The sequence below is a fragment of the Rhinoderma darwinii genome, chromosome 2 (genome assembly GCF_050947455.1).
Source record: "Rhinoderma darwinii isolate aRhiDar2 chromosome 2, aRhiDar2.hap1, whole genome shotgun sequence".
Classification (NCBI taxonomy): Eukaryota; Metazoa; Chordata; class Amphibia; order Anura; family Rhinodermatidae; genus Rhinoderma; species Rhinoderma darwinii.
In genome coordinates, this window is record NC_134688.1 from 115,631,374 (window position 1) to 115,659,203 (window position 27,830).

At 42.2% G+C, this 27,830-nt stretch overlaps 1 protein-coding gene and 1 non-coding gene across 5 annotated transcripts in view; one reads left to right on the forward strand and one right to left on the reverse strand.

Annotated features, from left to right (window-relative positions):
- Window positions 1-25,726, forward strand: part of LMBR1L (limb development membrane protein 1 like) — a 79,643-nt gene extending 53,917 nt beyond the window's left edge. For 3 of the 4 annotated variants that reach the window (XM_075852183.1, XM_075852181.1, XM_075852185.1), the window contains exons 7-17: window positions 95-163; window positions 995-1,059; window positions 1,450-1,522; window positions 1,612-1,695; window positions 2,589-2,665; window positions 7,606-7,683; window positions 7,776-7,849; window positions 8,001-8,091; window positions 9,107-9,173; window positions 15,082-15,243; window positions 16,899-17,016. In XM_075852183.1, coding sequence (XP_075708298.1) covers window positions 95-163; window positions 995-1,059; window positions 1,450-1,522; window positions 1,612-1,695; window positions 2,589-2,665; window positions 7,606-7,683; window positions 7,776-7,849; window positions 8,001-8,091; window positions 9,107-9,173; window positions 15,082-15,243; window positions 16,899-16,987 — 929 coding nt within the window. In that variant the 3' untranslated portion in view covers window positions 16,988-17,016. Of the gene's footprint in view, window positions 1-94; window positions 164-994; window positions 1,060-1,449; window positions 1,523-1,611; window positions 1,696-2,588; window positions 2,666-7,605; window positions 7,684-7,775; window positions 7,850-8,000; window positions 8,092-9,106; window positions 9,174-15,081; window positions 15,244-16,898; window positions 17,017-24,956 lie in introns of those variants that run through there. The other variant, XM_075852182.1, reaches the window with a different exon arrangement.
- Window positions 18,721-18,827, reverse strand: LOC142747797 (U6 spliceosomal RNA). The gene has a single exon (XR_012882036.1). It is a non-coding gene; the product is annotated as a U6 spliceosomal RNA (small nuclear RNA).
- Window positions 25,727-27,830: the final 2,104 nt, after the last annotated feature.

Below are 27,830 nucleotides of genomic sequence, written 5' to 3' on the forward strand. Positions count from 1 at the left end.
ATATAAGAAACATTTTTTCGTGACACCTTCCCTTTAATAGAGAAGTGGCTGCAACTGTACCCATGGTTGTCACGCTTGTTTTTTGTTCTTTTAGATCTCTGGGAATACTACCTGCCATATCTTTACTCTGGCATCTCTCTCTTTGGTGTACTGCTTCTTTTATGTAAGTATAATGTTAATTTATATTTCTCGTTTCCTACCAGGATTTGCAGTCTAAACCTAGAAATGGCAATTTAGCTAAAGCTTCGTTCACATCTGTGCTTAGTTTTTGTGTCCCTCTGTTCTGTCATAGGAACCAAAAAACGGAAGTGCTGGAGCCTATGCGTCATGGTCCCTGAGGCCCCATGCACACGACAGCAAAAAACCTCCGTTTTTGCGGACCGCAATTGCGGTCCGCAAAAACGGAGCCATTCACTTTCATTGAACACTGACACCTTTCCGTAGCACTACGGAAGGGTGTCAGTGCCGTGGAAATGTTCCGGGAATTATGGAACATGTCCATTCTTTCGCATTTTGCGGGCCGTGCTTCCATACTTTGTATGGGAGCACGGCCCGAAAATGCGGCTGTCAGTCAGCGGCCGGCCGTGCCCGCAATCGCGGGCCGTGATTGCGGGCACGGTCGTGTGCATGGGGCCTAACATGGGGTTTCCATGAGGATGTCCGTTGCTTTACCAGAACAAATAGCGCAGCATTCTATTTTGCCATTTTTTAGTAGAGCTGTGACGGAGGCACCTAACGGAGCAGATGTGAACAGGGCCTGAGCAATCACTGTGGTTGTATTAACCTAAAAAGCATAAATATTTTAAGCCGAGGTTCTTACTTCCCTTTGCTGGTTAAGAACCGTGTCCTTTTATATTTCCTAGCCCTGGAACACTGTCGGTAAATTACGGTCACATGAAGATGTTATCTCTTTCTGTGTTTATGGACTTCCGCACAGTTCTCATTGAATGGTGTTACTGTGTGACTTGATTTTTTGTTTTTTCTTCCCTTGCAGTTTGTACTCCATTAGGACTGTCTCGGATGTTCTCAGTTACTGGAAAGTTGCTAGTCAAACCTCGGGTGGGTGTACATTCAAAGCACGTTGTCGTTTTCTTTTTTTTTTTTTTATTCACTACTTTGTTTGCTTTGCATTAGCAATAATATTTAGTCATTCCAATCAAAATAAACCCTATGTTATTAACAAATATAGGGGGAAAGGGACAAGATATATATACATATATACATACATACATACATACATACATACATACATACATACATACAGTTTTTTTTTGTGTTTTATATATTTTTTTATTTTTTTTTAAAAGAGCCTTGACTGAAGTTGTGGAAGAACTGTAACGATGCTTGTAATAAAGTTGTTTGACTGCGGTAGTGGCTGCCTCCACATGTGAATGTAGCCCATGGCTGGCAATTAAACAAGTTTTCCACTCCTTTGTGTCCTTTGTCCAGCTGTTGGAGAACTTAGAGGAACATCTGAGCTGTACGGCATTTGAGGAAGCAGCCATATCCCGTAAGATCTCAAGTAAGTAGCTCATCTGTAGATATAGTCGTGCTGGTTAACAGCCACTTGGGTTTTCTTCCTCTTCACTTTTTGGACTTTTATTTTTACAGCTAAGGCATCTTGCTGGCTGAACCTAAATATGGAGGCATTACAAAAAAGGCTATTGGCTATAAAGAGCCACAGAATTACGTTAGGTGAGTCTATGTTATTGCTTTGCTTGAACTTTCTATGGGTGCTTTTTCTAAAACTGATCTTTACTGTCTATTATATCTCTGGAAAACCTGTAAGGGTTTTTTTTAGAAATACATGTGAAATACATAGAGATTTAAATACATACCATGAATAAACCTAAAAAAACAAGCCAGTGCAATAAACATGAGCTTACTGAGTGACGAACTAGTACAGAAGGAGGGGAGGGCCCTGCCCGTGAGGGCTTACAATCTATTAATCATTTATATAATTTGTTGTGCTTTGTTTATCCTTTGTTCATTGTATGCGAAATGCCGCAAAACCAAGGAGAATCGCATATAAGTAACTTGTAATCGTGATATGATCACGAGTCTAAAGGCCCTTTTACACTGGGCGATTATCGGACAGACAAGCGTTCATGGAACGCTTGTTCCCGATAATTGCCCTTTGTAAACAGGGCAGCGATCAGCAGATTAACGAGCAAACGCTCGATCATCTGCTGATTTTGTAACGTTTCAAAAAATTGAAATATTATCGTTGTCGGCAGCAAATCTCCCTGTGTAAACAGTGAGACACGCTGCCGACATGATAACGTATGGGGACGAGCCATCGGAGAAACGAGTGCTCATCCCCATACATAGCTCTGTGTGACAGGAGCAAACGAGCGCCGATCAACGATGTCTTGTAGATCGGTGCGCCAGCCAAATATCGGCACGTGTAAAAGGGCCTTAAGTTCACCTAAAGTAAACCATAGCATTTTCACTTCTGTCTTATAAAACAAAATAAACGGACAGAAACTGAAGAAGGCTAAAGACTATATATGAAGCCATGTAGTCAAAAATAACAGGGAAACTACGCCATCTAGTGGCTTATAAATAACTTTTTTTTTTTCTTTTAGAGATGAGAAGGAAAGCCTCTCCGTGGCAACGTAATTTGGTCTACCCCTTGGCCATGTTACTGCTCCTTGCACTCGCGGTAAGTTATTTGCTGCATCCTCTGATTTACAGAAGAAATCTTGTATACAGTTGAATAACATTGACCTGATTATTGTTTTTATGTTCAATATAATTATTTGTTATTCTCTCAAAATGCCTTATTTATTATTTTGGTATAAAGAGGCTCTGTGACCAGATTATACGCTGTGCACAATCACACTGTGCAGTGAAAGTAGCTGTGCTGGAACAATGAGAAGTGTATGACGCTGATTGGTCACTGATTAGTCACCGTCATACACTCCTCTGTACAGCACCCAGTTGGTAAAAAGTAAAAACACGCCCAGTTGTCTATTAACCCCTTCCCTCTTTAGCCACTTTTGACCTTCCTGACAGAGCCTCATTTTTCAAATCTGACATGTTTCACTTTATGTGGTAATAACGTCGGAATGCTTTTACCTATCCAAGCGATTCTGAGATTGTTTTCTCGTGACACATTGGACTTTATGTTACTGGCAAAATTTGCTCGATATGTTCAGTTTTTAATTGTGAAAAACACCAAAATTTAGCGAAAAATTGCAAAAATGATCATTTTTCTCAATTTAAATGTATCTGCTTGTAAGACAGGCAGTAATACCACACAAAATTGTTGCTAATTAACATCTCCCATATGTCTACTTTATGTTTGCATCGTTTTTTGAACATCCTTTTATTTTTCTATGACATCACAAGGCTTAGAACTTTAGCAGCAATTTCTCACATTTTCAAGAAAATTTCAAAAGGCTATTTTTACAGGGGCCAGTTCAGTTGTGAAGTCGCTTTGAGGGCCTTATATATTAGAAACCCCCAAAAAGTCACCCCATTTTAAAAACTTCACCCCTCAGTATTCAAAACAGCATTTAGAAAATGTCTTAACCCTTTACACATTTCACAGGAATTAAAGCAAAGTAGAGGTGAAATTTTAGAAATTTTATCTTTTTTGGCAGAAATACATTTTTAATACAATTTTTTTTTTTTTATAACACGTAAGGTTTTACTAGAGAAATGCAACTCAATATTTGTTGCCCAGTTTCTGCAGTTTTAGGAAATATCCCACATGTGGCCCTAGCGTGCTACTGGACTGACGCACCGGCCTCAGAAGCAAAGGAGCACCTAGTGGATTTTGGGGCCTTATTATTGTTAGAATATATTTTAGGCACAGTGTCAGGTTTGAAGGGCTCTTGCGGTGCCAAAACAGTGAAAATCCCCCAAAAGTGAACCCATCTGGGAAACTACACACCTCTAGGAAATTATCTAGGGGTATAATGAGCATTTTGACCGCACAGGTTTTGTACAGAAATTATTGGAAGTAGGCCGTGAAAATTAAAATCAAAATTTTTTTCAAAAAAAATGTAGGCTTAGCGATTTTTTATTTTATTTTTTATTTTCTCATTTCCACAAGGACTAAAGGAGAAAAAGCACCGCAAAATTTGTAAAGCAACTTCTCCCGAGTAAAACAATACCCCACATGTGGTAATAAACGGCTGTTTGAACACACGGGGCTTAGAAGAGAGAGCACTATTTGGCTTTTGGAGATCACATTTAGCAGGAATGGTTTGCGGAGGTCATGTCACATTTGCAAAGCCCCTGAGGGGACAAAACAATGTAAACGCCCAAAAAGTGACTCCATTTAGGAAACTACACCTCTTGAGGAATTCATCTAGGGGTGTAGTGAGCATTTTGACCCCACAGATGTTTCATAGAACTTATTAGAATTGGGCAGTGAAAATAAAAACAATCATTTTCTTCAATAAGACGTAGCATTAGCGCAAATTTTTTCATTTTCTCAACAAATAAAGGAAAAAAAGAACCCAACATTTGTAAAGCAATTTCTCCCGAGTACGGCAATACCCCATATGTGGTCATAAACTGCTGTTTGGGCACACGGCAGGGCTCAGAAGGGAAGGACCGCCATTTGGAGTGCAGATGTTGCTGGATTGGTTTCTGGGCGCCTGTGGGCCCAAAACAGTGGAAACCCCCCAGAAGTGACCCCATTTTGGAAACTACACCCCTCAATGCATTTACCAAGGGGTGTAGTAAGCATTTTAACCCTGCAGGTGTTTTGTAGAAATTAGTGTGCACTCGATGTTGCAGAGTGAAAATTGGATTTTTTTTCCATAGATATGCCAATATGTGGTGCCCGGCTTGTGCCACCATAACAAGACAGCCCTCTAATTATTAAGCGGTGTTTCCCGGTTTTAGAAACACCCTACATGTGGCCCTAATCTTTTGCCTGGACATATGACAGGGCTCAGGAGTGAAGAGTACCATGCGGAGTAGAGGCCTAATTTGGCGATTTACATAGTATTGGTTCACAACTGCAGAGGCTCAGATGTGAAATAATAAAAAGAAATCCTTGAGAAGTGACCCCATTATGGAAACTGCACCCCTCAAGGCATTTATTAAGGGGTGTAGTGAGCATTTTCACCCCACAGGTTTTTTTCCATAAATGAATGCACTGCGGATGGTGCAAATTAAAAATGTATGTTTTTCCCTAGATATACCATTCAGTGGCAAATATGTCATGCCCAGCTTATGACGCTGGAGACACACACCCCAAAAATTGTTAAAAGGGTTCTCTCGGGTATGACTATGCCATATATGTTGAAGGAAACTTCTGTTTGGGCACGCTGTAGGGTTCAGAGCGGAGGGAGCACCATTTGGCTTTTGGAGAGCGGATTTTGCTTGGTACTAGATTTGTTTGATTATTGCTGGTGTTTCCATTTATAATGTGGGGGTACATGTAAGCTGGGCAGAGTACATCAGGGGCATAGTTAGGTGGTATAATAATGGGGTAAAAAAAATAATAAAATCCATAGATGTGTGTTATGCTGTGACACAATCCTTTCTGCACAGGCCGGTGTCGCACTGATAAATGGTGTAATTTCTTATCCCCCTTTTGGTCCACACTCCGCACCTTTGTAGTTTGGGGAATTTTGCTTGGAAAGTTGTCCTGGTATAATACGGGCACCGTCGCTTCCAGCGGATATGTTTGGGCTCTCCCCTACCTGGTTCCCTAATTTTAGGTCCTTGATAAATTGTCTCTTGAAACAGAAGAAATGTTCCCCTCGGGCACAACTGCATATTTTTTTATTTCCTGACTTATTGGAGCCTTAACTAATTTTATTTTTTCATAGACGTAGCGGTATGAGGGCTTGTTTGTTGCGGGACGAGCTGTAGTTTTTAAAGGTACCATTTTTGGATACGCGTGACTTTTTGATCACTTTTTATTCCAATATTTGTAGGGCAAAGTGACCAAAAAAACAGAAACTCTGGTAAAGTTTTTTAAGTTTGTTTTTTTTTACGCGGTTTACCGCATGCAATAAATAATATTATATTTTGATACCTCAGGTCGTTACAGTCGTGGCGATCCCAAATACGTATGATTTATTATTATTTTTCAATAATAAAGGACTTGATAAGAGTAAAAGGGGGATTGTGTTTTATTTGATTACTTGAAACTTTTATTGTTTTCATACTTTTTTTTTTTTACACTTTTTCTCAAGTCCCACTAGGGGACTTGAAGGTCCAACGGTCAGATTTTTTTTTTTCTAATACATTGCACTACCTATGTAGTACAATGTATTAGATCTGTCATTCACTGACAGCAAGCCGATTAGGCTTCGCCTCCCGGCGGGGCCTAAATCGGCTTCCGTAATGGCAGAGCAGGAGGCCATTGTGTCTCCTGTTGCCATAGCAGCAGTCACCAGTCCTAATTGCATGTCAGGGCTGGCGATCTGGTAGTAACCGCTACGATGCAGCAATCGCTTTCGATTGTTGCATCGAAGGGGTTAATGGCAGGGATCGGAGCTAGCTCCGGTTCCTGCCATTACAGGTGGATGTCAGCTGTAACATACAGCTGACTTCCACCGCTGATGACGCCGGATCAGCTCCTGACCCGGCGCCATCTTGCCGGCAGCTACGGAAGCCGATCAGGCTCCGCCGCCGGGCGGATCTTGACCAACTTCGGTGCTAGGCAGATTGGGAGGCCTCCGGTTGCCATTGCAGCCACCGTAACCCCGGCAATTTCATTGCTGGGGTTCCGATGAGCTGCAAACACCTTAAGTACAGCACTCGCCTTTGAGCGCTGCACTTAAGGGGTTAACGGCGGGGATCGAAGCTAATTTAGGTCCCCGCCGTCAGTCGGATGTCAGCTGTAAGATACAGCTGAGATCCGACGATGATGGCACCGGCTCAGCTTCTGACCGGTGCCAAACATTTGTCGTAAGTATACGACATTTTGGGGGAAGCACTGGCTTTCCATGATGTATATTTACGACAAATGTCGGGAAGGGGTTAAGAAACGAATTAGCAAAAATCTAAAATTTGGTAAACTTGGTAAAAAAATTATCGTTTTTCAAAATAAAAAACACTGTTCTACATTACAGCGCCGATCAGATTATGTAGGGGATAGGGCACTTCACAGCGCCTCTTTAAATCTCACATTTAGTATTAAAGAGTTTATCAAATATTGTGTTAATAGTCTCCAATAAGCTCATGTTAGTTGCTGGGAATATACGTGTGCTTGCGGTGAGCACTCGCCTTTAAACCCTTTGTGGGACGGATGTAATACATTATGACTTTGCAATTGCTGTAATTAGACTATAAGGGCTGGAGCTTAGATCTTCGTATCTATTACATCTATGAGTATAAAGTGCTGGGTGGCATTTTCATAATGTTTCATAACGTTCAGAAAATGTATAAAGGAGCAGTATGATCTTTTTTTTAAAATTTTGTCTTTGATTTATTTCTGTATGTCAATAATGTTAAAATTGCTCAACAGCAAAAGGGTTGAACGATGATGTCTGACGGTTTCACAAGGCAAAAGTTAAACACCAAATTGTCATTGTTGAAACTGCCTGCAAATTGCTTAAGCATAAATGTCCTAATGTCTCGAAGCGTTGCTTATATACAGTCTAATGTTGACTGGCTATTTTCCTCTAGGGCATCTCTGTGTTGATCGTATGCTTCCACGTCTTGGAACTCCTTATTGATGATGCAGCCATGCCAAAAGGGATGCAGGTACTTCGTTACATTTTAGTAGTCTTCAATGCTTATTTATTTTTACTTTTCTCCAGAATATTAACTGAAGTACTTGCCATTGTGTTCCACAGGACTCACGGCTTGGAAAAGTGTCTTTCTCTGTTTTTGGTCCTTTTGGAGCAGCTGTGCAAGTCGTCCTTATATTGTATCCTTATATGAGCAGATGTATCGGATAAATGGTTGCATGTAGTGGGGCTAAAGGTTTTCTCTACAAAACTATATGTCAGTATCTCGTGGTGGAACAGTTTGTGTAAAAGTGCAGTCTTAATGGATGTGAATCCTTAACCTCACACCAGCTACTTGATGGCCGCTTCTGTCGTTGGGTTTTACAGCTCTCCTTTTTTTATACGTCTCCTGCCCCAGAAACATAATACAACGATGACCAAAGTAAGAACCTTTTACGTGTCTTTATTTGCAGTGTTTTATTCTGAAAAATTTAAGAGCGACTAAAGTAGCCATAAACATTTTTGGAATTGCAATCTGTAAAAAAAAAAAAATGGGTTGATTGAACAAGAAAACCATTTAAAATTGTAAAAATGGAAGGATCCCTGAATGGTAAGCTGATCTCTGCGGTGTCAGGGGTGGGGTAAATAAAGCCTTACACGGTGCGCGTAGAAATCAATCTGGGCTATCAGTAGTGGCTCTCTGCTCTGACTAGTAATATCTGACTGGGTAGAAAAAGCGTACTGAACACTTCTTGTGTATACACTACTCTCTAACACAGCAGCATTGCCTGGAAATGTTTGCCCAATCTATATACCATCAATAAATGATAGTAATGTAGCTAATCTGGCTAGTTCAGTGGTCAGACAATTATAACCTATGAGTTTACTATCCATCGTAAGTGTACACCTGGCTGATAGTTGTGGCTGACATTTGTATACGAACACCTGGGTAGTCGGTAGTCATTCACGAATAATGCTAATCGGCGCTTTCTATCAGGTGGCACATGGTGTTTTCCTGATGCAATCATTTTGTTCTTTTCATGCCATACGACGTGTGCTTCAAACCACAAGTTCTGTGGTTTTCATGAAGCGGCAATAAACATCCTGATTGTGGTCCTGGATTAATATAGTTCTTGAATGGGTTTCAAATACCGTTTTCTGAGTTAGTACAAGAGTTTCCCCCTGTCTCAGACCCTCATCTATTATGCAGAGCAGAGAGGTTCTGTAAAACGTGTATCTCAGGTAGGATTACCTGGGCCGATCTGCACATTATATGAAGAGCCTATTGATTTCAATGATGACCGTGTAATGCTTAGCTGTTCCTGAGGTGGCGCTGCAGTGAATATGAACACAGGCTGGTAGGTTACCCCCCATATTACTACTTACAACTAATAGAGCATCGTAAAAATGGTGAATGCATTATTTGCACGGCACGTAACCTCTGCTTTCTCTGATAGATCATTGGAAACTGTGTGTCCTTGCTTGTTCTCAGCTCTGCTCTCCCAGTCTTCTCCAGAACATTGGGTAAGTCTTACTATTACAAATGGAATTTATCCAAGAAAAGAAAGAACCTTACAATGCATTTGGACAGTCTTCAGACTCTTTCAATGTTTTCACATTTTGTTATTTTAGGGCCCTACACTAACGTGAATATAAAACAAAAAAAATCACGTTCTTCCCATCATTCTGCACTCAATACACCGTAATGACAAAGTGAAAACAGAGTGTTCGTAATCTTTGCTAATTTATTGAAAAGGAAAAACTAAAATATTGCATTGACATAAGTATTCAGACCCTTTACTGAGTACTTAGATGAAGCACCCTTGGCAGTGATAACAGCCTCCAGTCTTCTTGGGTATGATGCCACAAGGTTTGCACACCTCGATTTGGGCATTATTTGCCATTGTTGGATGGGGACCGTCAGTGGACAGCCATTTTCAGGTCTCCAGAGATGTTCAATTGGGTTCAAGTCAGGGCTCTGGCTGACCCACTCAAGGACATTCACAGAGTTGTCCCTAAGCCTCTCCTGTGTTGTCTTGGCTGTGTGCCCAGGGCCATTGTCTTGTTGGATTTGAATCTTCAGCCCAGTATGCGGTCCAGAGCATTCTAGATCAGGTTTTCATTAAAGTGTAGCTAAACTTTCGACAAACTTCTGACATGTCATAGTGACATGTCAGAAGTTTGGATTGGTGGGGATCCGAGCACGGAGACCCCCCACCAATCGCTAGTACGAAGCAGCTGAAGCACTTGTGTTTAGCGCTCAGCTGCTTCGTTTCTGTTCGGCTTTTTCTGGAAAGCCGATGTATCGGTGTACGAGCTCATAGACTTTCTATGGAGTCCGTACACGATACATTTATTTCTGGAAATAACCGAACGCACACGAAGCAGATGAGCGCTCATACGAGCACTCACTTCAGCTCCTTCGTTCTAGAGATTGGCGGGGGTCTCTGTGCTCGGACCCCCACCAATCCAAACTTCTGACATGTCTCCATGACATGTCAGAAGTTTGTCAAACGTTTAGCTACACTTTAAGAATATCTGTACTTTGCTCCATTCATCTGTCCCTCACTCCCTGTCCCAGTTGCTGAACCCCTGTCCCCCCACCCCCTACAGCATGATGCTTCCACCACCATGTTTCACTTTAGGGATGGTATTGGACAGGTGATGAGCAGTGCTTGATTTCCCCCAGATATGACACTTAGAATTGAGGCCAAAAAGTTAAATCTTGGTTTCATCAGACCGCAGAATCTTGTTTCTCAGTCTGCAAAAAAGCACCTAAAGGACTCTTAAACTCCTCACGGACCTTCATGTGTCTCTTACTGAGGAGAGGCTTCTTTCTGGGCACTCTGCCATAAAGCCTAGATTGGTTAAGTGCTGCAGTGATGGTTGACCTTCTGGAAGTTTCTCCCATCTGCACAAAGTATCTTTGGAGCTCAGCCAAAGTGACCATTGGGTTCTTGGTCATCTCTTACCAAGGCCCTTCTCCACGATTACTTGGTTTGGTGGGGCGGCCAGCTCTAGGAATAATCCTGGTTCTTCCATATAAGAATTATGGAGGCCACTGTGCTCTTGGGAACTTTCAGTGCAGCAGATTTTTTTTGTCCACATCTCCAGATATGTACCCCCACACAATCATGCCTCTGAGCTCTACAGGCAGTTCTTTCCTTCTCATGGCTTGGTTTTTGCTCTGATATGCATTGTCAGCTGTGAGACCTTATATAGACAGGGGTGTGACTTTTCTTGTCATGTCCAATCAAATGAATTTACCACAGGTGGACACCAATCAAGGCGTCAAAGATGATCTAGAGAAATGGGAGGCCCCAAGAGCAAAATTTCAAGTGTCATAGCAAAGGGTCTAAATACGTATGTCCATGCGAAAATTTTGGTTTTAAATTTCTAACAAATTTGCATAAATTTCTAAAATTAAGTTTTCACTTTGCCATTATAGGGTATTTAGTGCAGAATAATTGGGAAAACTTTGTTTTTTTTTATTTTTTTTTCGTTTCGCACAAGGCCTTAATATAAAAAGTTAAAGGGTCTAAGGATTTTCCGAATGCCCTGTATGTTCTTGTGCAGGAATTCTTTGTCACAGAAACCTAGTTTAGAAGTTTGTGATATTGAAGTTTTAAAGATGAAAGATTAATTCTACTTTGAGTACCCACTTCAGTTTCCACACAGGAATTTGCCTTTTAGGAATTATATGATGGGCTGATAGCTTAACTGGTTCAGGATCGAGCTATTTTGAGCTTTCAGGACCAGACATCGTGTTTAGCCATTTTTAGCACTCGTTCGTTAAACGGCTATAACTATTTGTTGTGCTAGCGACATGATTTTTGCGATGTTTTTTTTGTAGACAATGCTGGTTTCTTTTATCATTTTTATGCGTATACTTTTTGCTCTTTTTAGAATTTCTTGAAAATAATAGTAAAAAATGTTTTTTTTTACTTTTCAGCTAATTTTTTCTGGTAATAGTTTTACCCTAAAATAGACCTTTTATTTGTGACTATCATTGTCTACTGTAAATTCTGATGTGTTACATGTGTGTTTTAGGGTAAAAGGGTCAGTGCTAGTTTTATGACAGTAATTGGCGGGGGGTGGGGTGTTATGTGTATTTTATTTTTTTATTATTATGGTCTTTCCCTCAAAGGTCAGATGAGATCTATAGGGGACTTTTTTTTATTTTACACCTTATACTTCCACTGTAAGGGGCTGCTGTGCAGCCCCAGTTACAGTGAAAATCAGCCCTCTTATAGTGACTATTGTCACTAAAAAGGCAGTGCTGGGTCTAGTTAGAACCAGCAGCAGCCTGCCACTAACGGCATCCCATTGATCACGTGACCAGTCGCATGATCACTGGGACCAATAGAGGCAGCGGCACTGCTGCTGCCTCTATTCTATACATAGCATCATTGAGCGCTGTGTAGAAGCAATCCGAGACAAAAGCCGCTTCTATCCTTCAGGGTCACCAGCAGTCACTGACTGACAGGGACCCGACATTCAGCTGCCCTATCGCTCGGCCTACATTCAGCCAGCTAAAACCTGTGTCGTATATCTGCTACGGCGCAAGTCATAAGGACCCAGACCACCGAACATTTATATACAGCTGCCGATTGGGAACCGGTTAAAACCAACTGAGATCTGTCTTTCTTTTTATACATAGAATCTGACCACCTAAGGGCCCTTTTACACCAGCCAATTATCGGGCAATTGAGTGTTCACAGAACGCTCGTTCCCGATAATGGCCCTGCGTAAACAGGGCAACGATCAGCCGATGAACACGCAAACGCTCGTTCGCCAGCTGATTTTTATCGTTTTAAATGCTGAAAATTGTATCATTGTCGGCAGCACATCTCCCTGTGTAAAAAGGAAGATGTGCCACCAACATGATAGAAGTGTATGGGGATAAGTGATCGTAGTAGCGACCGCTCGATCCCATACATAGCTCGTTGATCGGCGCTCATTTGTTCCTTTCACAAGGAGTTGTCTTGTTGATCGGCACTCATTTACACGTCACTCGTCGGGCCGTGTAATGGAACCTTAACTCTGGAAGTCCAATCCTCCAAACATTGCGCTTTGGGCATGGGCAAGCAATGCGAATGCATATTCAATCCCCATAGTTACAGAAACCTCAGCTCGTCCTTGTTCACCAATCTTGGGGGTTCCAACTAAATTGACATTTATGATGTCTCTTTATATGGATAGACCATTTTAAGGGACATATTTGGCTTAATACCGGCTGTGGCTGTGATCTTTAAGTTAAGAGTTGGATTTGCACCAAAACTTGAATGCTCTGTATGTTTAACCCCTTCAGGACTGAGCCATTTTTTTTTATTTTTCAGTTTTGTTTCCAAGAGCCATAACGTTTTATTTTTATTTTCCTGTCAGTAGAGTGGTGTGAGGGCTTATATTTTGCAGGAGGAGTTGTAGTTTCTATTGGTACCATTAAAATGACCATATAATGTACTGGGAAACTGGAAAAAAAAATATTTGCAGGCTGAAATTGGGGAAAAAATGCTATTCCTCCATTGTTTTTTTGGTTTTGTTTTTAGGGCTTTCACCGTGCGGTAAAATGACAGCTTAAAGGGGTTATCCAGGGACCAAAGATTGCATTGCGTTAATATTTTTATATAAAAAAAAAGTCACTAATGTACTTTTAATTAAAAATTCAGTACTAAATCGCGCAGTTCGAACCCGGTGAATTGTTCCTGGAAGTCCTGTAGCTTTTCCAATCTTGATAACGCGCCGACACGTCCCCACGTGACTGAGGGCTTACTTCCTCTGCTGTTCTTGTTGGCGTGTTATCAATCGCATGACCGCAAGGGGGTGTCACATTGTCTATTGCAGGAGTCACTGAGCAGAGCATCAGCTAGCGCTTTGCTCAGGACTTCAGCCCTGCTCCCGACATTTGGTCAGCGATTTCAAGGGTTTCCTATCGCTGGAGTTACCAAGCAGAGCATCAGTACTCCAGTACTGCTGCCGATGTCACTGCCCATATATGGACAGTGACAGTGATGTTGACAGCAGTGCTGGAGTCCCCGGACATAGCTTCAGCTGATGCTCTGCTCTGGAACTCCAGCTATAGGAAACCCCTGAAATCACTGACCAAATGTCGGGAGCAGTGCTGGAGTCCCGAGCAAAGCGCTAGCTGATACTCTGCTCGTGGACTCCAGTAATAGGCAGTGTGACAGCCCCTTGCGGTCATGCTATTGATAACACGTCGACACGAACCGCACAGGAAGCAAGCCCTCAGTCATGTGGGGCCGTGTCGGCGCGTCATCGATGTTCGAAAAGATACAGGACTTCCAGGAACCATTCACCGGGTTTGAACTGCACGATTTAGTACCGAATTTAAAAAAAAAAAAGAACATTAGTGAGTGACTTTTTACATAAAATATTAATGCAATGTAGTTTTTGGTCACCCGGATAAGTCCTTTAACTTTATCCTGTTTCTCAATACGATTACGGTGATACCAAATTTATATATATTTTTATTTATTTATTTTTTTCTATTTTACTGCTTTAAAATAAAAGAAACTTTGTTTAAAAAAATATATTGTTTTGTTTCACCACATTCCAAGAGCCGTAACTTTTTTTTTTTTTTTGTCGATTTGAGCGGTGTGAGGGCTTATTTTTGCGGGACGAGCTGATAGTTTTTATCAGTACCATTTTTATTTTTTTTTGTACATATAACTTTTTGATCACACTTTTTTTTTTTTTTTTTTTTTTTTGAAAGCCAAGTTGACCAAAAAACGCAATTTTGCCGTTTTAAAATGTTGTATTTTTTACGGCGTTCACAGTGCGCGTTAAATAACGCTATATTGTAATAATTCAGACTTTTACGGACGCAGAGATACCAGCGCGATTGCTGTTCCTGGCCATTTGTCCCGGGTTTCAGCTGTAAAACACAGCTGACACCCGCTGCATATGTAGCACCCTCCAAACATCACCACCCCGCACCAGGGCGTAATGGCACGTCCAGCTGCGCGAAGGGGTGAAGGCAGCTGTCAGAGAGCAGTAGTACAGTTTTGTGTGGCACCTGTATATTCTGTGCCAATAGCTGGATCAGATCCCACCCAGACAAAGCAGTGAAACTTTTCCTAAACAAAACCTTGGGAAAAGCTACATCTGTATCACCGCCACCTGAATGTGGCTTATCGCTACCTGTATTGTGAGGGGAGCTGAGATATGGGCCCTATTTTTAGGAACTTGATGGTAAAATCACTGATAAAAAAAGATTTGGGGGTTTGCAGAGAGACAATGAGCTAGAGAGCACAAATCCCAGAGAATGTTGAAAATTTAAATCGGTCTGTATAATTGGAGAATATACTGTGACTTGACTGAATTATGATTAAACCATTGTAAAAGTTTTTTATGACTATTAACAGATGACTTTATATGTACTTGATTATTTCTTTGTACAATTAACTTTTAGGTATCACTAGATTTGACCTTCTTGGTGACTTTGGGCGTTTCAATTGGCTGGGGAATTTTTACCTGATCTTCCTGTACAACATCTTGTTTGCCGGTCTCACCACACTTTGCCTAGTGAAGAAATTTACTTGGGCCATGCAAGCTGAGCTTATCCGTGCGTTCGGTAAGTGTGCTTGAATGGAAGAGAACTGGATCTTCCACGTTTCCTATCTTCTGAAATACCCACTCTCATTATGTGTGACTTTAACATTCCTATTGATAACTCGATTTCCTTATCTGCCTCTCAGATTCTATCTTTAACCTCCTCTCTAGGCTTTTCACGACTTCTTTATCCCCCTTCGCGTGAAGACGGGAATTCACTTGACCAAGTCTTCTTCCAGGCTCTGCTCCGTTTCTGACATTAAAGGCACTCTTACGCTGGGCGATTTATCGGGCAGACAAGAGTTCATAGAACGCTTGTTGCCGATAATTGCCCTGTGCAAACGGGGCAGCGATCAGCAGATGAATGGGCAAACGCTCGATCATCTGCTGATCGTATGGTTTTAAAAAAAACTGCACTATTATCATTGTCTGCAGCACATCTCCCTGTAAACAGGGAGACGCGCTGCCGACATGACCATAATGCATGGGGTTGAGCGATCGGAGTAACGAGCGCTCGTCCGTATACATAGGTCCTTGTGACAAGGGCAAACGAGTGCACATCAACGAGCTATCTCGTTGATCGGTACTCGTTGCAGCGGCCGGGCCTTAACTCTCTCATGCTTTCTGACCACAACCTTCTCTCCTTCACTATCAAAATTTCCCTGCCTCCAGAGGACATGCTTACCTATTACACATACAAAATCTACATGCCATCAACAGTCAGCAACTCCTAGACCGTCTACAGTCCACATTAGCCCATATCCCTTCCTTGTCCCAATCTGGCTGCAAAACGTAACAATGAAACTCTTTAAAAGTGCCGTGGATGAAGCAGCCCCCTCCCTGCACTCCGAACTACCCACCTCAATCTCCCTTTCTTTAGTGGCTCTGAACGTCTGCAGAGAAAATCTCATATGTCAGCAGATTTCCTCCATTACAAATTCATGTTCAAAACCTACAACTTAGCTCTTCACCGAGCCAACCAAATCTATTTCACTTCTCTCATCTTCACAATCTCTAATAATCCAAAATGACTCTGATACTTTTCACTTCCTTTTTAGTCCTAAAGTACAGACGCCAATCACAGATCTCAGTGCTGAAGACCTGGCCACTAATTTGAAAGTTAAAATTGACACCATCCGACGTGATATCTCTCTGTCCCCTAGTAACATTGATGCCCCTTCCACGCTTCCTCTTCTTTACTTTCATCAGTTGACCCAATAACAGGAGAAGTCTCTAGGCTCCTCTTTTTGTCTCGACCTACTACCTAAATTAGTGAACCTCTCTTACACCTCATCTGGTCTCTATCCTGTCTTTCACTAGTCGCCTAGCTTAAATATTTAACCTCCCTCTTTCTTCTGGGATCTTTCCCTCCTCCTTTTAAATATACGGTTATAACCCATTACTGAAAAAAACATCCCGTGACCCATCCAGCGCCGCTAACTACCAACCTGTCTCAAATCTCCCCTTCATCTCTAAACTCCTGGAACGCTTGGTGTACTCTCTCCTAATCTTCTATTTCTCAACTAACTCTCTTCTCGACCTTTTACAATCTAGTTTCTGCACCCTACAGGAACTGCCCTTACTAAGGTCTCAATCTCCTGACCGCTAAACCTAACAAACTTATCTCTACTTCTTCTTCTTTTTTTTTTTTTATTTGTTTTATTTAAAATGTTGCAGACAGGATGAAGGGCAAACAAGTGCACCAAGAAATAAATCATGTTACATCACATGGGATACAGAAAGAGCAAAAAAGAGGGAAGGAGTAATCAGTAACAACTCTTAAACAACAATAAAACCTGTCGTCTATGCCGTTAAAATATCACAAATGTATGAGGAGTATATGCAATAGGCAAAACAATAACCGAATAAGGTTAGGGACATACATCATGAAACAAAAGTTAAAGAGGCTCTGTCACCAGATTTTGCAACCCCTATCTCCTATTGCAGCAGATCGGCGCTGCAATGTAGGTAAGAGTAACGTTTTTATTTTTTTTAAACGAGCATTTTTGGCCAAGTTATGACCATTTTTATATTTATGCAAATGAGGCTTTCTAAAGTACAACTGGGCGTGTTTAAAGTAAAAGTACAACTGGGCGTGTATTGTGTATGTACATCGGGGCGTTTTTACTTTTACTAGCTGGGCGTTGTGAATAGAAGTGTATGATGCTGACGAATCCGCATCATCCACTTCTCTTCGTTACCACCCAGCTTCTGGCAGTGCACAGACACACAGCGTGTTCTCGAGAGATCACGCTCTGACGTCACTGCCTGCCCCAGGTCCTGCATCGTGTCGGACGAGCGAGGACACATCGGCACCAGAGGCTACAGTTGATTCTGCAGCAGCATTAGGGTTTGCAGGTAAGTCGATGTAGCTACTTACCTACAAATGCTGATGCTGCTGCAGAATCCACTGTAGCCTCTGGTGCCGATGTGTCCGACACGATGCAGGACCTGGGGCAGGAAGTGACGTCACAGCGTGATCTCTCGAGAACACTCTGTGTGTCTGTGCACTGCCAGAAGCTGGGTGTTAACGAAGAGAAGTGGATGATACTTCTCGTCAGAACGCCCTGCTAGTAAAAGAAGTAAAAACGCCCAGATGTACATACACAATACACGCCCAGTTGTACTTTTACTGTAAACACGCCCAGTTGTACTTTTACTGTAAACACGCCCAGTTGTACTTTAGCAAGCCTCATTTACATAAATATAAAAATGGTCATAACTTGGCCAAAAATGCTCGTTTAAAAAAACAAAAAAAAAACGTTACTCTTATCTCCATTGCAGCGCCTATCTGCTGCAATAGGAGATAGGGGTTGCAAAATCTGGTGACAGAGCCTCTTTAAGGTTCCTCTACATCAAAAGTCTCAGAAGTATCTAACCAGGGACCCCATGTTTGAATAATTTATCCGGACATCCTCTATGTTGATATACCAATCGTTCGTATGTTACTACTGTATTTACAAGGCCCCTCCATTGAGCAAACGAGGGCGTGTAATCAGCCATCCAGCGGATAGCTATGGCATTACTAGCCAAAAACAAGGTTTCTTTCAAGAAAATTCGTATCCAGTGTGGCCAAATCTCCAGCTAAGATACCAAATAAAGCAACTTTAGGGGAAATGGGCACAGGGGACGGTAAAAGGGAGGATAAGAAGTTAAATATTTGTGCCCAAAAATCTGAAATATATGGACAGTTTCCACATAAGATGCCAAAAATCTGCATCCAAGCAATGACATCCGTGACACTCCATTGTGGGTATTCTACCCATTTTATCCCGTCTAATAGGTAAAATAGGATTGGTGTTCAATGTATAGCTGTATCAATTTATTATTTATTGCTGGGGAAACCGACATATCCGAACTAAACACTTCATCTTTATCATCCGAAGTAAGATCTGGAATCTGCATCAAACACAGGCAACGGCACTGAAGTGCGTTTGGAAGAGAGTAAATGGGTGTAGAGTGCTGATATGAGGCCCCTAGGTCCCTGTGACTTCAAAGTAAAAATATGGAACGCTTCACGAATTTGCGTGACATCCTTTCGCAGGGGCCATGCTAATCTTCTCTGTATCGTTCCAATTTTAGTATATGTACTGCCGAAGCGAGCACATCTCTACTTCTTCTTCTGGATCTCTCTGGTGGTCTACAGCGTAAAACGCTGCAAACTCCTACTTAGTATGCTCCACTCCATTAACCTTAGGACCAGGCTTTTAATGCGGAAACCGTGCCCAAAAACTTCCAAAATCGCCTCTTATTGATTTTCAGTGGGAGGCGGAGTCACTTTTTTCTGCGAGCGGGGAAAAAGAAGCGTCATGCCTTTTAGGCGTTTCCATCACTGACCTCCCATTGACCTCAATGGTAGGCAGGGAAAGCTGTTTTCACAGCGTTTTTTTGTCCAACGCTCAATGGCTGCGGTCAAAATACGTGGTAAAGAGTGCAAGCAGGGAAAAATCTGCCTCAAATTTCCGTCCTGCAAAAAACTGTGTGAACAGGGCCTTGAGGACACTGCTCTCTTGGTTTTCTTCTAGTTGCCAATTCTCTTTAGAATACAATTAAAGCTTGTTCTTACTCTCAACCACAAGGATCTCCACAGTGCTGCAGCTTCTTACATCTCCTCCCTCGCCTGTATACTACCCTACCCATGCTCTACGTTCTGCCAACTACCTTAGATTATCATCCTCCATAATCCGAACCTCCCCCTTTCGTCTCCAGGATTTTTCTTGTGCGTCAACAGTTTACTTACTGATTACATGGTCGGGAGTTGCGGAAACAGCGTAATTCTCACGGCCTACTTCCAATAATTTCTGTAAAAAAAAAACCTGTGCTGTCAAAATGCTCACTATACCCCTAGATAATTTCCTTGAGGTGTGTAGTTTCCCAAATGGGGTCACTTTTGGTGGATTTCCACTGTTTTAGCACTGCAAGAGCCCTTCAAACCTGACATGGTGCCTAAAATATATTCTAATAAAAATAAGGCCCCAAAATCCACCAGGTGCTCCTTTGCTTCTGAGGCCGGTGCTTCAGTCCATTATCACACTAGGGCCACATGTGGGATATTTCTAAAAACTGCAGACTCTGGGCAATAAATATTGTTTTGCATTTCTCTGGTAAAACGTTATAAAAAAAAAATGTGATTAAAAATTTCTGCAAAAAAATAAATGAAATTTGTACATTTCACCTCTACTTTGCGTTAAAGGGGTTGTCCGAGATACCAACATTTTTTCAAAAACTGTGTCATACATTACCCCTTATACAGACAACCTAAATAAAGCATTATTTTTAAAAAAAATTCTACTTAGCACATTTCTGCTTTGAATTTAGCACAGCTTGTTTACATGCAGTTCAGCTCTGGTTTGTTTATCTTTCCTTGTGAGGAAACTTTTTTTTTTTTCCATGCACGCTCATTGCAGGCTTTTCGAGGCGTTTTCCGTGGAGTTTATCGTAGCCTTTTTTGCGTCGTTTTTCGCGTTTTTTTTGCTGCGTCTTTCGTGGCGTTTTCCCTGTCGTTCTTTGCCTCTTTGTTTGCAGCTTTTTTTGCTGCGTTTTCCGTGGCGTTTATCGTAGCCTTTTTGGCGTTGTTTTTCGCGTCTTTTTTTGGCGTCGTTTGCGGTTTTTTATTGATGCGTTTTTCGTTGCGTCTTTCGCTGTGTTTTCAGTGGCGTTTTTCGCCCGCGGCAATTGAGCGCCGCGGGCATAGAACAACGTGAAATACGCTTACTCTGCCTCCCATTGAATGGGAGGTGAGAGGCGTAAACGCCCGAAGATAGAGCATGTCGCTTCTTTTTCCCGGAAGGCAGTTTTACAAAGCGTGTATCCGCTGCGAAAAACTCACGACATGTCCGTTATTTGTGCGTTGTTTAAGCATCACGCACCCTTTTAAGTCAATGGGTGCGTGAAAATCACGTGCAGCACACGGAAGCACTTCCATGGGACGAGCGTGATTCGCGCAACAGCAGTAAAAACGATGAATGAAAACAGAAAAGCACCACGTGCTTTTCTATTTACAAATATCCAAACAGTGTCATAATGATGGCGGATGCACGAAAATCACGCTGCCACGCATCATACGCTGAAGACACACGGAGCTGTTAAGTTCCTTTTGCGCACGCAAAATGCAGCGTTTTTTGCGTGCGCAAAACGCACACGCTTGTGTGAATAAGGCCTGACGCTGAGTACAGTCCGCAGTGGAATTCTCCAGCGGACGTTTTTTAAATAGTATTCGGGCCAATTCACAGGAACGTGAATTTCGTCCGTGCAGGCCGCGTGGTTTTCACGCGGCTCGCATGGACCAATAGAAGTCTATGGGGCAGTACAGACAGTCCGTGCTTTTTGCGCAGCGTTTGTCCGCTGCGTAAAAAGCGCAACATGTTCAATATCTCAGCGTTTTTCACGCATCACATACCCATTGAAGTCAATGGGTGCGTGAAAACCACGCATGCCGCACGGAAGCAACAGCTGTCAAAAGGATGAATGTAAACAGAAAAGCACCACGTGCTTTTCTGTTTACAAACATCCAAATGGCGTGTCATAATGGCGGCTGCGCAAAAACCACGCAGCCGCCCATCATATGATGCTGCCTCACGGAGCAGGTAAGTGGCTTTTGCGCAGGCAAAATGCAACGTTTTGCGTGCGCAAAAACGCCACGTTCATCTGAATCAGGCCTTCTACACATTTTTAGGCAAGTTAGTTCAGACATTGATAAACTCCGCTGCGGACCATAGGCAGCGGTGCAGAAATTTCTGGCCGCAGCATGCACTGTCTGTTGCGGAGAAGTGGAATGGCACAAAGTATTTCAGCCTTTACAATGCAAAAACTGAAATATGTGGCAATTCAGCGGTTTTCTGCAACGTCTGAATTACCTGTCAAAACTGCAAATATTGGTGCAGATTCGTTGCGTACTTTCCCCTAAATCTGCAACAACATTTAAAGCATAAAAACTCTGCCACGTCTGAACGTGCCCTAATAATAACAGCCAGCGCTGTGGCCACCACCGTATTAGCGATGGTCAGCTACTGGATGTTACCCAGGTATGCTATTCCCAGTACCCCTGGTGGCGGAGGGTACCAGGGTCATAGTGATGGTTAGTGTTTGTCTAGCCCCGTCTATGCCTCATGCACACTTGCGTGTAAGATTGACGCCCGTGAGAAACGCGTATGAATGGGGTCAGTTTGTGTGCGTTCTGCATCCGTGTGCTTAGCAAGTGGCATGCGTTATTCACGCACTCAGAAAGGCCATTTTTTTGTTACAACAAATTGCAGCATAAATCACGCACCAAACACGCTTGTTTGGTGCATGGTTTTCACGCATGCGTCTACTTTAATGTGAGTGTAGGTGCATGATAACGCGCCAATAGAGGACATGCAGTATGTTTCACGCAGCGGACTCTCGCTGCGTGAAAACTGCCCCATTGAAATAAATGGGTCGCATGTGCTGTGCGTGGTTTCGACTATCAGCACACGGACGAGATTCACCCTGGTGTGAATGGGGCCTTAGGCACGATTTACACAAGCGTGAATCAAGTCTGTGTGCTGTGCTTTGAAAAAATGCACAACACGCGACCCATTTATTTCAATGGGGCCGTTGACACATGCGTGACTTTTCACGCAGCGAGAGCCCGCTGCGTGAAACATACTGCATGTCCTCTATTGGTGCGTTATCATGCACCTACTCTCACATTGAAGTCAATGCATGCGTGAAAACCACGCACCGCACACACGTGTTTGGTGCGTGTTTACACAGCAATTTGTTGGAAAAAAGAAGAAAAAAATGGGCTGGCTTTGTGAGTGCGTGAATAACACATGGCAATCGAAAAGCACACTGATGCATAAGGGCGGATTTACACGAGCGTGTGCGTTTTGCGCACACAAATACGGTGGCGTTTTGCGTGCGCAAAATGCACTTGACAGCTCCGTGTCATGTTCATATGGATGCGCGGCTGCGGTTTTCGCGCAGCCGCCATCATTATGACACTCGGTTTGGATGTTTGTAAACAGAAAAGCACGTGGTGCTTTTCTGTTTACATTCATTCTTTTAATGCTGTTGCGCGAATGACGCGCGTCCCACGGAAGTGCTTCAATGGGGTGCGCCTGATTTTCACGCACCCATTGACTTCAATGGGTGCGTGATGCTCGAAAAACGCAGAAATATAGAACATGTCGCGAGTTTTACGCAGCGGACTCGCGCTGCGTAAAATTCACGGACTCTGCACTGCCCCATAGACTTGCATAGGTCCGTGCGACCCGCGTAGATACAACGCGGTTTGCACGGACGTATAGCACGTTCGTGTAAATCTGCCCTAACACACACACACACACACACACACACACACACACACACACAGGATTGACGCAAGTTTTTCACGCGCGGAAAATACACGCTAGTGTGCATGAAGCCTTACTAATGGACGCTGTTAGACAGTGGCCATTAATAATGCACTAGTAATACATTTTTATATAAATGAGAAGGACATAGAAAAAATATTGTAATGAAATAAAATAACACACACAACACTGGTTAACTATTTTATTTAAAATAAAAAAGGTGTCATTGAAGTAGTCCTTGAACTTGATGTAGTACCAAGGACCCAACCTGAAAAAAACACATAACTAAGAAAAAAAAGAGGGATGCTTCGATACACTGCTCATGTGTGATACTGTCTGTTAGACCATGTATCTAAGCCTACCACAAGGTAGCCTTAGATACATTACCCAAGCAGACAGTGTCACACATGGGCCATGTATCTTAGAATACATGTTAGGCTTAGATACAGGGCCCCAAAACACTCATCTTATATAGGAATAAAAAGAATGTCATCTGGGGTCCTGTATCTAAGCCTACACTGTTAGGCTTAGATACAGGCTCCATGTGTGACACTGTTTGTTAGACCCTGTATCTAAGCCTAACAATGTAGGCTTAGATACAGGACCCCAGAAGATCTTATACAGTGTACTATTATAGGCTCTGCTCCGGGACTCGCCTGACATCGAAGCAGAGCCTATACTAGCGTAGTGCGGCTCCACCTTGGGCCTGCTCGGTCCTACGGCGCAACGGTGTCCCGCGGGCCGCAGATAACAGCCTCAAGGGCTCCATGCGACCCGTGTGCTGCATCGTGTTGTATAATCCCCTATCAAAGCCTACTATGTACCTCGTCGACTGGGCTAGTCCGCAGGTGCCGTCCCTTTTCACTTTTTTCACTGTGAACACGCATAGGCGCGCTCACAGTGAAAAGCTGCATAGGCTGGGCGGGCAGTCATGAACGAGCACCCGCAGAAACGACACGTCACCAGTGCTGGGGCGAGACCATGTGATCGGGATACGACACGACAGTGGAGGAGGAAGAAAAAGTGACGTCAGAAGACATGTGATCGGAAGAAAAGAGCTGCCAGAACGGAGAACAGAAGCAAGATTGCACAGGTAAGTATATTATTCAATAGTTAATATGTGCATTGTGGGTTTAAATTTAAAGTAAAAATATATCTCGGACAACCCCTTTAATTCCTGTGAAACGTCTAAAGGGTTAAGACATTTTCTAAATGCTATTTTGAATACTTTGAGGGGTGAGTTTTTAAAATGGGGTGACTTTTTGGGGGTTTCTAATATATAAGGCCCTCAAAGCCTCTTTACAACTGAACTGCCTCCTGTAAAAATAGCCTTTTGAAATTTTCTTGAAAATGTGAGAAATTGCTGCTAAAGTTCAAAGCCTTGTAACGTCCTAGAAAAATAAAAGGATGTTCAAAAAAGATGCCAATCTAAAGTAGACATATGGGGGATGTTCATTAGCGACTATTTTGTGTGGTATAACTGCCTGTCTTACAAGCAGATATATTTAAATTGAGAAAAATGCAAATTTTTGCAATTTTTCGCTACATTTTGGTGTTTTTCACAATTAAATACTGAATGTATTGAGCAAATTTTGCCAGTAACATAAAGTCCAATGTGTCACGAGAAAACAATCTCAGAATCGCTTGGCTAGGTGAAAGCATTCCGGAATTATTACCACATAAAGTGAAACATGTCAGATTTGAAAATGAGGCTCTGTCAGGAAGGTCAAAAGTGGCTAAAGAGGGAAGGGGTTAAAAATGTTTGGGCCTTGTATTTTTTGTTTGTTTTTTTTTTTTGCTGCAGATTTCACCCCTTCGTTTGAGTGCAAATTTTTTTAAAAAAAATATTGTCTATCTTTCTGTATATGGAAAATATGTGTAAGCTGTTGTCTGATCACCTTTTGCGTTTCACTTTTAGGACTAGACAGATTATCGCTGCCTGTGAACAGAATTCGAAGTCAAGGAAAGGCCTGATTTACCTCCAAGGAGTTGTCTTTCAATATGACGAGCGCCTGGTATCCAGGTCCTTAAATCCACGGATGGTCAGACAATCTGCTCAGATGGCGGACCTGAGTGACAAAGTCTTGTGAATGGACTTCATGGGACAAGAACATTTGAATAAGGCAATATCTGCTGTGTTCTGGATTTATCAGGATGAAATTGTTAGCAACAAAATGCTAACACTTGATCTAATGTTCCAAAACAATCTGAGCCAGTTCTTGCAGGGGTGAAATCTCCCTCTATACATTGCTTGAATATGATTTCTGCTGCTAAAAAGTTGGAAAGGAGTATAGATAGACTTGTGTTGGTTTTCCTTTTTATTTTTTTAGATACCCAAGGGTGTGTTTGCTGATGGGATACGTGCAACCCTAGTATTACTCCATGGACCACCCTTGTTTGGTTGTAGCAAGAGGAAGGTTTATTCTGTAAGATGAATGAATCCTGGAGCGTTTTTCTTACTGACTACACTATCTCAGATTGATGTAACTGCTGGAAGCCCAGTAGACTTTGTGAGTCTCCTTCGCTCTACTTGTGCTTGTTTACATGAACTCCACTACAGCCCATAAGGGCGTCTTGTTGCCATCTCATCAGACGCTGGTGGCATTCATTAATAAGAGTGCCCTGGCATATTATAAAGCCCATAAACTAAAAGACTCTCCTGTCCCTCGTGTGAAGGGGGCCTGACTCCTTACTGTCTTCTGTGTCTTTTCTACTCATTTCATTGAGATTTTATGTGTTTGTACTTGGGTCTTGTCTGTTCCTGAATGTGTGTGATACTTTAGAGACCTTGTCTCTCGTAACTATAGCAGGATTAGTCTGAATATTTCTCATTCTGTGTTTTTTTTCTATTTATTTGTTCTACAATGCCTTTCTGAAGATGTTCTAGACTTGCAGTATTTTGTGTATGTTCCATATTTTATTAAGGAAGATCTTGCTAAGTACTTGATGCACAGTGACTATCATAGAAATGTCCGAAAATCGCTGTCATCCACCTCTCTATCGTATTTTCCTACTTACCCTAAAGTGTGAATCCGAGAGATATAGTCCACTATCTAAACAGAGATTCACTTGCTATAGCTGCACACGTGGGTTGCAATATATCAGCAAGGGCCTGTTCACATCGGCGTTGGGTTCCGTTGATGGGGAACCCCGTCAAAGAAACGGAAACCATTTCTGTTGATGGGTTCCACACATGGGTTGCAATATATCAGCAAGGGCCTGTTCACATCGGCGTTGGGTTCCGTTGATGGGGAACCCCGTCAAAGAAACGGAAACCATTTTTGTTGATGGGTTCCTCTGACTGAACCCATCAACTGAAACCGAAACGCTGATGTGAACACACCCATAGTATATGTGTCATATATAACATCACTTTTTACATATGTAAAATATATTTTAACTAATGGGAATTTTACCATATTCTTTTAGCGGGTGAGGTGCCACAATAAGGATACATCGCTTTATGGGTTCTAGTAAACCAGCTATTCTCATTTGTACAATACTAGTGAAATCTGTCTTTTATGACCAGATTTCTAGGTTTACAATATATGAATGTTTACTGAAGAAACAATAAAGCTTAAATAAAAGTTGCCTTGTGGATGAAACAGAAGTGTTAGGAAAACTGATATACAGAGTACAAGGTCATTATGATTTAGGACCTTTATGTAGATTTCAGTGTTACAAGGCAACTTTTTATTAGTAAACCATGTAATATTTTTATGTATCCATCTTTTAGGAAGCATAACGTATGGGATTTTATTTGCACAGATCAGTTAACAGACAATTGCAAATGCCACCGATAGGTAGTATATTATCTGGAAAAAAAAATAGATATCAAGCACTCCCTTAGATAGTATTTCCAAACTTTCAGACAGACACGCCAATGAGTGGAAAGGTGCTGACCTCATGGTGTTGTATTAAGACACAGCCGCTATTCTGCACGTTTCTGTAAATGTTATGCTGCACACGCTGCGAAGCCGCTCTTAGAAATGTCCTGAGCTGGATACAATGTAGGATAAAAATACCTACCTCTTAACCACGGACAATCCCCCTGAACTACTGGAATGAATGAATAGCTTAAGACACAGATTTTGAAAGTCGTTTTTATGTTTGTGCTGAATTGCTTTTCCTGCAAATGGTGTATGTGCTGTATGCTAATGCATCCCCTTGATTCCTTAGCTCGGCGAAATAATACAGCGGACTCCTAGGTGCTTAATTAGGCCCCCTGCACGAGACCATGCCCGTAATCACAGTCTGTAATAACGGGAACGGCCTGGACAGCCACCCGCATTTGTGGGCCGTGTTCCCATATAAAGTATGGGAGCACGGTCCGTAAAATGCAAAAAATAGGACGTCCTTTCTTTTGTGGATCCTTTCTACGGCACGAACACCTTCCCGTAAATATACAGGAAGGTGTCCGTGGGCAATAGAAATGAATGGGTCCTTAATTACGGTCCGGAATTACGGATGACTTCTATGGTCATGCGCCTCTGAATACATTGCACGTGCCGTTTGCGGGGGAATGCAAGCGAGTACAAACATAAAAATATTCAAAATCTGTCTCTTTCAAGCCAATCACTCATTACAGTACTTAAGGGGGTTTTCCAGGGTGACTGATTACCTTTAAACGAGGAGCTGTCACCTCCTCTGACATGTCTACTTTACGAAATACTCGTATTCCCCCATAAATAACAATTCTGGAGACTCTCTTCTTAGAACTCTGGGTTGTGCCATTCTTTTGTTGTTCCTACTAGAAATTTATGAATAAATTGACAACCGGGTGTTACTATTC